Source organism: Talpa europaea (genome assembly GCF_964194135.1).
Source record: "Talpa europaea genome assembly, chromosome: 7".
Classification (NCBI taxonomy): domain Eukaryota; kingdom Metazoa; phylum Chordata; class Mammalia; order Eulipotyphla; family Talpidae; genus Talpa; species Talpa europaea.
The window spans coordinates 109,956,248-109,968,858 of NC_140074.1; the positions used below are offsets into that span (position 1 = coordinate 109,956,248).

Genomic DNA, 12,611 nt, shown 5'->3' on the forward strand with positions numbered 1-12,611 from the left:
AAGCATGACTTCTGAAAGGCACTTTGTTCGCTTTTCAGGAGACCAGTATAATACATAAGACCTTAAAAATACAGAACTAACAAATACATGGGAAAAACCAGTTTCCTTCTTTACTGTTAGCTTCCTTGTTTTTTTGTTCCTGGTTCAGTGAATTACCAACAGGACTAATAAATCTACTGATAGTTTTCTTTCTTCCAAGAGTATATTTTCACTTCTGAGTATGTTCCATCACCTTCCCTGGCTCCCTTGAGAAGAATGGGTGCATCCTGAGAATCATGTTCACTGATTTCCAGACCAGTTTCAAAGCATTCAGTGGAAGGAAGTGAGTTGGGAAAAGGCGCTTGTGAACTAGGACCACCTGGTCTGGTCCCCATCACCATTTCTTTCTTTCTTTTTTTAAGATTTATTTATTTATACAAGATCTGGGGTACAGGTCAGAGCCGCGGGAGGGTGAGAGGATTCACCAGAGACAGAGCGGGAAGCAGAACAGGCAGACGGACCAAAGACACTGCTAAGCGGAGCAGCGGGCGCGACAGGAAAGGTCTGCCACGCCATGGGGGTTTCTCCCTGGCCGGCCGGGACTCGAACCCGCGCTGCAGAGGCTGCGGCCAGCTTCCCAGCGCTGCGCTCAACCCGCTGCGCCACCGGGGAGGTCCCCCCATCACCATTTCTGAGTCCACATGAAAGGAACCCCAAAACTCTGTCTCAGTTCCCTCATTTGTAAATTGCATGAAGTCCGGCCTCGCGTGCGCGAGTTTTTCCGCACACGTGTGAGCGGCGACGCAGCGTGGAGGCCGCGTTCTGGGCGGGCGCTGACGCCGGGTCCGCACCGGGCCGCGCAGGGGAGCCGCGGGGCGAACGCATCGCTGCGCGCGCAGCCTCCGCCGTCTCCGGAGCCCAGCGTCGCCGTTGCCAGGGGAACCGGGGGCGGAGCGCTTCCCGGCGCAGTCTGCGCGCGTCGCGGCTGTCATGGCGGAGAACGTCTGGAGTGCGGACACCGGGGAGGCAGTTTATCGCTCCCGGGACCCTGTGCGCAATCTGCGCATCCGGTAGTCGCGTCGCCCAGCCCCGAGCGCCGTGTTCTTACGCCCTCAGCTGTCTCCAGCCTGAACTTCACTGCTCAGTGCTCTGCGGCCCCTACTTCCGCTTACAACTTTGACCGCTGCCTCCGGGTCTCCCCGCATCGCCCACTCCCGCACTACCTGGCACCCTCTCACTCGCACAGCTTCAGGCCCACCCAAGCCCTAGCGAGTCCCCGCCCCTCCCAAATTCCTAGGAGCTGTGTTACCTGCACGCTCTCTCATCCTGGCTCTATGCCCCGCTTGCACCCCTTCAGTTGCCGGCACCCCTTCCATCTTGGCAGGCCCCTCCTTTTCTGTGTATATATCCCCCCACTCCCATCTTTGTTCAGTGTTCACCTCCTGGTTGTGTGTCTCTAATGAGAATTTTGGGCTTCTCTTTTCCTGATAGAGTCCACCTGCAAAGAATCACATCTAGCAACTTTCTCCATTACCAGCCTGGAGCCCAGCCCGGGAAGGACCTCATAGACTTGGCCACTTTTAGGCCTCACCCAAGCGCCAGTAGGTGGTGATGTGACCCCTGGAGGACCTGGGGAAATGCCTGGGGTGGTAGTTATCTCTTAAGACAAGACAGAATCCATCCTGGTCTGGAGTCTGAGAAAAGGCATAGAGAGGTAGGGTTCCTTGCCCAGTCACATGACTGGTGGATGTTGATGCCAAGGATTTGATGCCAGAAAATTTTAACTGCTATGTTAAAATTATGTTGTGTAGAAAAATTGAATAAGATATGACTCGTGCCATCAAGATATTGATCTGAATTGTGGTCAAATGAGCTGAAATAACAAATGCCATGCTTTAGTTATATTATAACTTTGCCTGGCAACCTAAGCTGTTTGTGGCATTTTTCCCCCTAAGGGAAAATGTGTTCCAACCTCTAAATAAACACATCAACGCTTTTAAAAGCAATTTTAAAATTGGGCTTGCAAAATGTACGTATTAGCACCATCTGTGCTCTTAGGGTTTTCCATATTATAGAAAAGCAAGGAAGAGAGGACAGTGTGCTTGTGTTAGGTCACTAGTTTCTGATTTTGTTGTTTGTGTTCAAAAATATTTCTGGGCGAGAGTGGGCTGGTGGGTGTGAAACATGTGTCTCTGAAAAAGGCATATTCAGTCAGGAGTGTGTTAGCTTTGTTTCTTTAAAAAAATCGTTTATTTGCCTTTCCTCTTCTCTCCTGATTCTTGGTCTCCTAAAATTATAGTGTTTGTGATTCTAGATGTATGGCTTCAGGAATAGAGAAGATAAAAATGTCAGGGTTCCTTTCTAGCAAATGAGATTGAGGAAGCCCTGTTCAGCTTTTTTATAAATTTCAGTTCCTGATACTGAATTAGATTAAATAATTGCTGGAAGGCATGGATTCCTTGTATTCAAATTAGGGTAGTGACTAAAACTTCTTGGGTTTTAATCCTGCCTTCTATATATCTTCACAGCCTGTCTAATCTTTGTCTAGAGTGAGTCCTTAATAAATAGCTATCCATTTGGTTCTATGGCAAATATAAAAGCAGGGTTTGTGGTTATAACCAACCACAAAACAAAAAGTGGTGCTAGTTTGGCTTAAACATCTGACTCACTTTGTGGTCTCTGGAGGTGGACACCGCCCAGATGAAGATGAAGAGGAGGAGGTGGTGATTGGGTGGCAGGAGAAACTCTTTAGCCAGGTAAGCTGATGTCCCTTTTCTGCCCAACCTACCACCTGACTGTTGATAGGGAAAGATTCTTGATACATATTGCCAAACTGATTCCATAAACATTGTAGCAGTTTTTACTTGCTCTGTAGTGTTACAGGAAAAATACAAAATTGTGCCTATAGTTACCCAGCTTTATGATCCTGGGTAGGGCATTTTTCACCTCCAGGGCACATGCCATGTGAAACAGCAAAGTTGGATTAGACCATGCCTCCGGTTCCCTCTAGATCTAACATTCTTTGTCTCCCCTGCCTTTTCATCAGTTTAGAGAAATGAGATTTGACCATAAAAAAATGTCATTGGTATCAGCTATACAGAGCTGATGTAATCAAACAAGTATAAGAACAAAAAAGCTTGACATAGTCTCAGTAGATCTGTTTCCTTGTGGCCTCAGTTTGAAGTAGATCTGTACCAAAATGAAACAGCCTGTCAGAACCCTTTGGATCATCAGTACCGCCAAGAGATCCTAAAACTGGAGGATTCACATGGCAGGAAGAACCGACGGATCTTTACCTACACCGATTCTGATAGATACACCAATTTGGAGGAGGTAATGTGCTTTCTGAGACCCAAAAACTTCCTTCCCCTCTACCTCCCTGTGTTTTCTGGTTGGTTCTATGTGTTAAATCAAATAACTATTACGGGGAAACTAAGTGCCTGTCTAGAAACTGCACTGTGCTGTTGGCAGCCAGGCTGGAGTGGAGTGGGCATATCTGCGGTGGTGTGGCTGCTGGAGGGCCTAGGGGAGCTGGCAGTGTAGTGTCCCTAGGTTTGCAGCCACCCAACTGGGAGAAGCTGCCCCTGGGCTTGACTTCCTTCAGGCATCATGACATGAGACAGGTGGGTGGAGTCTAGTACCATCTAGATAAAAATCATCAAGGCATTCAGCCAAAACTCTGAGTGTGTAGGTTTGATGAGGAATTCAAACCCATGCAGCTGTGAGAATGGCTGTGTCCTCAACTGTGCCAGAATACTCTTATGGACTTGTCTTACGTTTTCTTCAGTTGCTGCCTAATAAGTTCTATCTGCCCAGTCCTTGAGGGAGTTTGGTTTTTGTCTGTGACCTTGTACACCTCTGCAAGGAGCAGGCGACAAGTGTTTTTGAAAGATTGATGTTTATATTAGGAAAGCTGTGAGTTACTGTTGTATAAAATCTGGGTAGTCTGTTTTGGAAAAATAAATAAAATGGCAGTTAGTGCTCAGTTACCCGTGTGAGGACTTTCCATAGAATACTGCTAGCCCATTTGGCATCTCCCAGCTAGCTAGTTAATGTCGCTGTCTACTAGCCAAACACATCCAGCTTTTTGGTCGATAAGCACTCAGAGATTGCAGACTCATTTTAATATGAGTTTAGTTTAGGGCAAACTAAGGTATGGTAGCAATCTTCTTTGGGTTGTTTGTGCCACTGCTGCCCTCATTGGCATGTGTAGTTGTGAACTGGCTGTATGTACCTTTTAGCTTCAGGTCTGAATGAGGTTTCAAAGGAAGACTTCCCTTCAGGTGCTTGATGCCATGTGGCACTGACCAAGCGGGTTACAGGAAACTGCTCTCTCTTCCCAGCACTGTCAGAAGATGACCACGGCAACTGATGAGGTGCCCTCATTCTTGGTCGAGCGAATGGCCAATGTCAGGCGGCGACGCCAGGACAGGCGAGGGATGTGAGTCAGGTTGTATGGGAGCTGTGGGGAGTTTTGTGTTCCTTCCATGGCCCTGTTCTCGGTGTGCACACAACTCAAGCTTCCCACTCTGCAGTAGGCCTCTACCTGGGTGCTCCCCTGTGTTCCTCTTCAGAGGGTGCCAGGGAACTGACCCTTCCTGTGGTGTCTCCCAGGGAGGGTGGCATCCTCAAGTCACGAATCGTCACCTGGGAACCCTCAGAAGAGTTCGTCAGGAACAACCATGTCATCAACACCCCTCTCCAGACGATGTACATCATGGCAGACCTGGGGCCCTCCGGAAAGTGAGCAAAGCTTCTCATTACCTGCTGCAGGCCCTCATCCTCTTCTCCTCTCATAACCAGCACCTACCTGTTAGGGCCTCCCAGTCTATTCTTTTTATTTTTCATAGTTGTCTTCAAAAGAGCCCTGATAATTCTCACTCCAGCCTCTGTTCTCTCCTCTGACGTGAGCTGACTACCTCTTCCTTTTCCCTGGAGACAGGACCTGCACTCCTAAACTTTGGTGCTGGTTTCCTGGTTTCTAGGCTTGGTTATAAGGCATATGAACATGTCCTCTGTACTCTGAAGGTGGACAGCAATGGTGTGATCACAGTAAAACCTGACTTCACTGGCCTCAAAGGACCCTACAGGTGAGGAGAAACACAGGAGTAGTGGAGGCTGGCATTCCTTCCCTTGGCTTCACTTCCTGCCCCTAGTTGCAGATTCTCAGGAAGCCCTTCATCTGTTCTAACTTTCAAATTCCCAGCAATGAGTCATGTTCTATTCTGGGTCATAGACCACTAGGATTTTGAGGATCCTGTTCTCAGAAAATATGCACCTATACCAATCTGAAAGTATAACTCAGGTGTAGAGTTAAATGAGAATAATTCCCTGTGCTCACTACAGGGACTCGCCAGAACAGGGGAACATGAGCTCAGCCAGGACTCCTCTGGGCTGACTGTCCCTCATCGCTTGCTCTTAGAATAACAGAATTGTAAATTAGACATGATCTAAGCTGACCTGTCCATTTTTCAGATAAGACAACTAGGTGCCCAGGATGTTGTGCTTTAGGGTTTCACCATTACTTGGAGGTGGAAAGGGGCCCAGAACCTGTACTCTGTGAGTCTAGTCTGGTGCCTCTCAGCTTTATCATTTTGTTTCGCTCTCCTGGTTGTCGCTCTGGCCTTTTTGTTGTCGTGTATGGTGAGTGAGGTGTGTGGCCAATAGTGGCTCATCCCTGGGCCATGTCTGGAGAGTCGGATCTTTCATTATCAGCGTTGGCTCTTTTGTGGCTTGGATCTTGCAGAATCGAGACTGAGGGGGAGAAGCAGGAACTGTGGAAGTATACGATAGACAACGTGTCCTCCCTCGCACAGCCAGAGGAGGAGGAGCGGGAACAGCGCATGTTCAAGGATGTAAGATCCAGCTTAGTCCACATACCAAAGGGACCAGCCCCGCAATGGGGCATGAGACCAACGCATGAGGTTGATGACAGCAGTCACAGGGCCTCTCCTGACTCGGGAAGCACTGCTGACATAGCGAGTTATTGATCCCATGATAACATAATAACAACAACAGTGACCATTTATTCCAGTGTTTTCTGTGCTCTGTGCTAGGCCTCTCACTTTATTTCAGTTAGACTGTACAGCAACCCTTTGAGGTGAATGCTTTTACTATTACCATTTTATAACTGAAGAAACTGGAACAGAAGTAAGCAGTCTGCCCGAGGTCACAGAGTTTGTGAGTGAGAGTCGAGATTTGGGCCCAGACCAGCAGACTCCAGTGCCTTTGAGCTTCACTTTAAATGACCCGAGGCCATATTCCCAGCTCTCTGCTCCCGGCAGCTCTCTGCAGCATTTCCCATCACTGATGCTACTTTTTTCCCTCTCGTGCAGCACTGAACTGTGGCCTGGCTTGGGCCACTTGTTGAGTTTCGGTTTGGTTTGTCTCCTTAGCTTTATGGTCGGCACAAGGAGTATCTCAGCAGCCTCGTGGGCACTGACTTTGAGATGGTGAGTAGCTGGGCTTCCCTCTGAAAACTGGGTTTAGCCAGAGTGTGCCGACTATGGCTATAACAGTACCTCTCTTTGAAGGTCCCCGTAATGGACTCTTGGGTGTAAAAAGGAAGTAAATTAATAGCCTGTATAATTCCTGTTAAGTGTTTTAAAACATTGTGCATCAATCCAGCACTGTGCACACAAAAGGTCTGGGTTGCATGCGTGCTGTGGGGGGCTTTCTCCCGGGACAGGGTCAGGCAGTGGGATGGGACATGGGCCTTGGAGATACGGTGAGAGATGGCAGGGATTTTTATTCTTAGTCTCTAAAGTTAAGTAATTTTGAATTTTTATCATTGATAATATATTCGTGTTTTACTTTATAATTAAAATAATAAATGTAAAGATGAAACATGACCTCCTTACTCTTCATGTGGCTAGTTTTCCTAAGGGAAGAGGTGTCATTTCCATTTGTCAAATAGTTTGCTTCTTAAACAACAAAGCAAGATAGTTTAGGTCAGTTTTGTGGTCCTGCTCTTTGTGTCTCTCATGCCAGGCATTCCATTTCTGTGTAGATTTGGAAAGAAAAATAGAATTAGCCGGTGATTTCCCTCTCTAAAAAAATTAGCTCCCATTATTTTTATGTTGTATTAGCAACAGATGGTCAGTGTTGAAAAGTTAGAGAAGATAAATACACAAGTAGTTAAAAAAGGAAATTCCCTATTGTCTTGATTTTGGCCATCTAAAGGCAGGGGGTCTCCAGCTTCCCACTGTACCCCGGAGGGCAGCTCTTGTTGTGCCCCTTGGCTATTCCTGTAAATTTCCCATACTGTGTTGCCCTCCCTGCCATTTAAATTACTTACTTTTCTTCTATGTTACAACCTTTAGAAACAAAGCAAACAGACCTGAGGAACATGGCCGGGTGGGGAGGAAGTACGAGAATGACCCCCCAGGATCTGACTTTCAGTGTCGGGTCTTCTGGGGGTTGTATATGGGTTGCAGGAGAAGTGCTTGTTTCCTCCAGGCCTCCCAGTCTTATCCCACTTATCTTCTTTCTACCTTAGACCGTCCCAGGTGCCCTGCGACTCTTTGTAAATGGAGAAGTAGGTAAGTGTCTTGCCTTACAGAGATCTTGTGTTGCTTGGGCTGTGGCCACACAGCTGTGAAGTGGCCCACCCCTCCCCAGTGGAAACCTTGGGTTGTCTGCAGTACTCGGGAATCTCAGCTGTGAGTCTTTCCTGGAAACACAGCGAGTTCCTGGCTCTCCAGGAACTTGCTTCTGGAAGTGTGAAGGCCCTTCAGGACTGGGGGTGATGAGATGGGTGGGGGTGGAGGTGGACGGAGGGTAACAGGAGAGTAAGTTGTAATGTGTCTTGTTCTCTCTCTTAGTTTCAGCCCAAGGCTATGAGTATGATAATCTCTATGTCCACTTCTTTGTGGAATTACCAGCTACTAGTAAGTAATATTTATAAATCTCTCTTTTTATACCCATTCTGATAGTTTTCTGGAGGCATTTGGCTAGGCTTCCTTTCCCGCTCTTCCCCTAGGACTGTTACTGTTCTCTTCAGTCTCATAGATCACTGCCAGATTGTCAATTTCTGTGGTGACTTTTCTGCTATCACCTCATTTGGCCTCTCAGAAGCAGTTGGCAAAACTCACTTTTCCTCACTGAAGCGCTTCTCCTGGCTCCACGCTCTACTTTTCTCTGTTTGGTGGCTCCTCAGCCTCCTTGGCTGATTCCTCGTCTCCTGTTGATCTTGAACTATTAGATTACCCAAGGCTGGACCTGGGCCTTCTGTTCCTCTTTCTTCATAGTCTTCCTATGTGGTTTCATCCATCCTGTGATTCGAATACTGTTTCCAAGTCTCAGATTCCCAGACTTCTCTCTCTAGCCTTCACCTGTCTCTAAACTCTAGACTTATATCTAATTACCCCTTTGTCATTTCTGCTTAACAAGAATTAAAAAACTCTTGGTTTCCCCCTCCTGCTTCAAACCTGCCCACATAGTCTTCCCCAATTTAGCAGAATGGCAATGACATCCACTTAGTTGCTGATGAAAACCTAGGAGACATTCTTGGTTCCTCACTTTCCCTAACCCCCTGCTGCCAGTCATTCCTTCAGCTATTCTTAGCAGCTCTGACTTCAGAGATATCCTGAATCATGTGTCCTCCCTTGATCTAACCACCATCATTTGCCTGGCCCAGAGCATTATTAAGTTTCTAACTTATCCTCTTGCTCCCTCTTCTGGTTAATTTGCCACATACACCATCACCAAATTGATCCTTTGAAAATATATGTGCTTGGGCCTCCCCGGTGGCGCAGCGGTTGAGCGCTGGGTTGCGAAGCTGCCCGCAGCCTCTGCAGCGCTAGTTCGATCCCCGGCTGCTCCCCGGTCACCGGAGGAGGGTCCCACATGGTGTGCAGACCTCTCCTGCCGCCCGCTGCTCCCCTCAGCAGTGTACTTCGGTCCTTCTGCCTGCTCTGCTCCCCGCTCTGGCTCTGGTGAATTCTCTCGCCCTCCCGCGCTTCTGACTGTACCCAGTGCATGTATAAACCAAACAAACAAATAATAAATAAATAAATAAATAAATAAGGCATGCCTCTAGAAAATTAAAAAAAAAAAAAATATATGTGCTGAGTTTAAAACCCTAACAGCTTCCCCTCCTTCTGTGAGCAAAATATCTGACTCCAATATCTGACTCCATATCTGACTCCATTATCTGACTCAGCTGACTCTGCCTAACTGCATACAACAGCAGCAGCAGCAACCACACAAGTCATACTTTTTTCTCTTGAACATGCAAGTTCTGAAGCCCTTTCTGACGTATGTTTGCATGAGTGGTTTTTCTTGAGTTTAGCTCTCAACCTGAGTGCCCCCTCTGAGAGGTCTTCTCTCCTACCCTCAATGAACCTCCAAGTCCCTCAATCCCTTCAGCCTTTCACTTTTATAATAGCACAAATCACTGCCTTATTAATTTGTTGTTACTTTTCCTCCTACTGGAATGTTAGCTCCATGAGAGATAAGGATCATTTCTGTCTGTCACCAAAATATCCCAATGACTGGTCCTAGCCCATGGTATACACTCAGTGAATGTTAAGTAAATGATTGGCATGGTAGATGAGTGAATGAGTGGGTAAAGGCATGCCATCTTTTTCTCTACTACTTGCCCTCCTCCTCGCTAAACTTACTCTCTTTATATGGTCTTTGGCTTTCAGACTGGTCTAGCCCAGCCTTCCAGCAGCTCTCAGGAATAACACAGACCTGTGCCACCAAGTCCATAGGAATGGTATGTTCGATGAGAGGGGGCACCTTTTGGGGAACAGGACTCTGTTCCTGGGGGTGGCAACTGAAGATCTATCAGGCTAATAGCCATGTCCTGGGGAGGAAGCCAACGCTGGGCATGCCCCTTCTGTGTGGGCTCTGCAGGGCTGCCTGGTCCCAGGCCTCTCCTGGACTTTTTGAGAATGGCGACAGCTTGCCTTCACCTCTACGCCTCTTATTCCTACCTCAAGTGATAGTTTTTCTCTTATGAAGATGACCTTGTCATTGGCCACAGGAAGAACAAATTCCAAATTCCAAGTGAGGCCCTGCCCACCCCAAGACACTAAGTATAAGATGACTCCTCTTTTTTAGGACAAGGTGGCTTACTTCTCCTACCCATTCACATTTGAGGCCTCTTTCCTCCATGAGGACGAATCTGCTGGTGAGTAGTTCAGCAGTTGCTCCTAGGCCTTGGGTCTCTGCAGGTGGTGCCCTCTTGGCGAAGGCCTCCTGTGACCTGGCCGCTTCTCTCACTTGCTCCCAGATGCTCTCCCAGAGTGGCCTGTGCTCTACTGCGAGGTCCTGTCCCTGGACTTCTGGCAGAGGTACCGCGTGGAAGGCTACGGGGCTGTGGTGCTGCCTGCCACCCCAGGTGACCTCTTGTTCTTGTCTTTCACATGGCCCACATGCCCTGGCTCCTAGGAACAAGACTTGCACTTCCAAAAGAGTGGACTGCTTCCAGTGAGAAGTGGGAATAATTAAGGATTAGAAGTATTAAACTTGCGGATTCCTTGCTCCTTTTGAGGAAGTGTTTTCCTGCCATTAGAGATAGCTGAGTGAGATTGCGACTCACCCTGTGAAGCTGGCAGCATGAGTCTCTCTGGGGCCTGCTTCATGCTCCTCAGATTTGATTTGTGGCTTTGAGGGAGAAGCTGTGTGGCAAATGGGCTTCAGCACATGTGAATTGAACAGGTCAGTGCCAGGCTTTGTGCTAAGTGCTTCCCATTTAATTCTCCTAACCACTCTCTGAGGTGTGTTATTTTTTTAAAGATTTATGTATTTATGCATACAAGAGCTGGGGTATAGGCCAGAAATGCCGGGGGGTGGGGTGGAGTTGAGAGGATTCACTAGAGACAGAGTGGGAAGCAGAACAGGTGGATCCACTGAAATACACTGCTGAGGGGAGCAGTAGGTAAGACATGAGATGTCTGCTGCACCATGTGGGTTGCTCCCTGGCCAGCTGGGGATTGAACTTGTGCTGCAGTGGCTGCCAACAGCTTCATAGTGCTGAGACTTAACCCCTTGCGCCACCAGGGAGGCCCCTGAGGTGTGTTATTTCTCAGATGAAGAGAACGAGGCTCAGAGAGGTTAGGAGGCTTGTCCCAGGTACATAGGTAACAGTGGGTGGAGCTAAGATTTGAATTATCTAATTGATTTCCCAAACAGGTACCTTAAAGCACCATGAGGCCAGTTTGTCAACAGGGGTTTAGTGGTGGCAATGCCTGTGTCATTGCTGGGAGTCATGAGGGGCCCCATTCTCTCCCTGCACAGGCTCACACACCCTGACAATCTCCACGTGGAGACCCATGGAACTCGGCACAGTGGCTGAGCTGCGGAGGTTTTTCATTGGTGGTTCTCTGGAACTGGAGGACCTCTCCTATGTGCGGATTCCCGGAACCTTCAAGGTGACTGTCATCTCTGGGAGACTTCATGCCAGCGCTATGTTTCTAGTTCTTCCATAGCAGATGGAATCTGGGTTAAGACCCCTAAATTGTACCTTGCTTCATATTACTTAGCTTGTGACTTTAGCTAGAAATCATGGCCACGTTTGGAACCAGACACAAATATCTACATTGCTATCCAAGGAGAACTCTGGAAAATAGTAAATGTAGAGACTTCCCCTAGTCCTCATCGGTATAACTGGCCCTGCCTTCCAGCCCATCACTGAGGCCCAGTCATCAGAGGTGGGGAGGATTGGCAGGAAGCGCATAAGACTGCTCATACTTTGATGAGGTTGGAATGTTCCTGATTTACAGTCAGAAGCCTAATGTTAGCCTTGAGGTGATGGCTTCTGGAATGAGGTTCCTCAAGAATGGAATGGGAATGGGAGTGAGGCCAGTTGGTGGCTGGGGCCTGGAGACCACAGAAAGCTGACACTGTCTGACTGTGTGCCACAGGGGGAGCGGCTGAGCCGCTTCGGGCTCCGCACAGAGACCACTGGCAGCGTCACCTTCCGCTTGCACTGTCTGCAGCAGTCCAGGTGAGTGACCCTACCCTCTACTTTGGGCTCTTTGTCCCTGTGGGCTGGAAAGCAGCCTTGGCCATGTGGTGGGCTCCCCTGCAGGGCCTTCCTGGAGTCCAGTTCTCTCCGGAAAAGGATGCGGAGTGTGTTGGACCGTCTGGAAGGATTCAGCCAACAGAGCTCCATTCACAATGTACTGGGTAGGTGCCCCCTCCTCCCACCTGGTCGGCATGGCCACATCCTCCCCACGCCACGCCACTGACGGCTATATTTGCTTCCCTCATAGAGGCCTTCCGCCGAGCCCGGCGCCGCATGCAGGAGGCCCGGGAAAGCCTTCCCCAGGACTTAGTGAGCCCCTCGGGAACCGTGGTCTCCTAGCTCACTGCAGCCCTAGCCATCCTGCAAGAGGGCAAGACGAGTGATACCTCGGGTCGGTGTTCTTCCTCCTCCTCTTTCTTACTGGAGACCACAGAACCTGCCAAGACCCAGAGAGCACAGAAAATCTTGGACCAGGCCCTCTCTCTAGTCTTTAGCAGGGTCTTCCTGCCACATGGAAATACACCAGGGCACCTGTTGCCCCCTTCAGGGAGGGAACCTAGGGTTCCCTCTTCATATTTCAGCTACTGCAAGTATGGATCACAAGGCAGATTTTTTAGTTGAGACCAGTTCTGTGTAACTCTGTCGTTAGAATGTC

At 48.5% G+C, this 12,611-nt stretch overlaps 1 protein-coding gene across 1 annotated transcript; it reads left to right on the forward strand.

Moving 5' to 3' along the window:
* Positions 1–939: 939 nt before the first annotated feature.
* MKS1 (MKS transition zone complex subunit 1) lies at positions 940–12,295 on the forward strand (the record flags this gene model as incomplete). The annotated part of the gene is made up of 18 exons (XM_084239407.1): positions 940–1,049; positions 1,471–1,580; positions 2,665–2,735; positions 3,157–3,312; positions 4,323–4,420; positions 4,594–4,722; positions 4,965–5,069; positions 5,726–5,834; positions 6,375–6,431; positions 7,478–7,520; positions 7,803–7,868; positions 9,630–9,700; positions 10,048–10,117; positions 10,220–10,327; positions 11,227–11,360; positions 11,853–11,935; positions 12,020–12,117; positions 12,204–12,295. Exons 1-18 carry the CDS (start codon positions 970–972, stop codon positions 12,293–12,295), a joined length of 1,680 nt encoding a protein of 559 aa, XP_084095533.1. The 5' UTR covers positions 940–969.
* Positions 12,296–12,611: the final 316 nt, after the last annotated feature.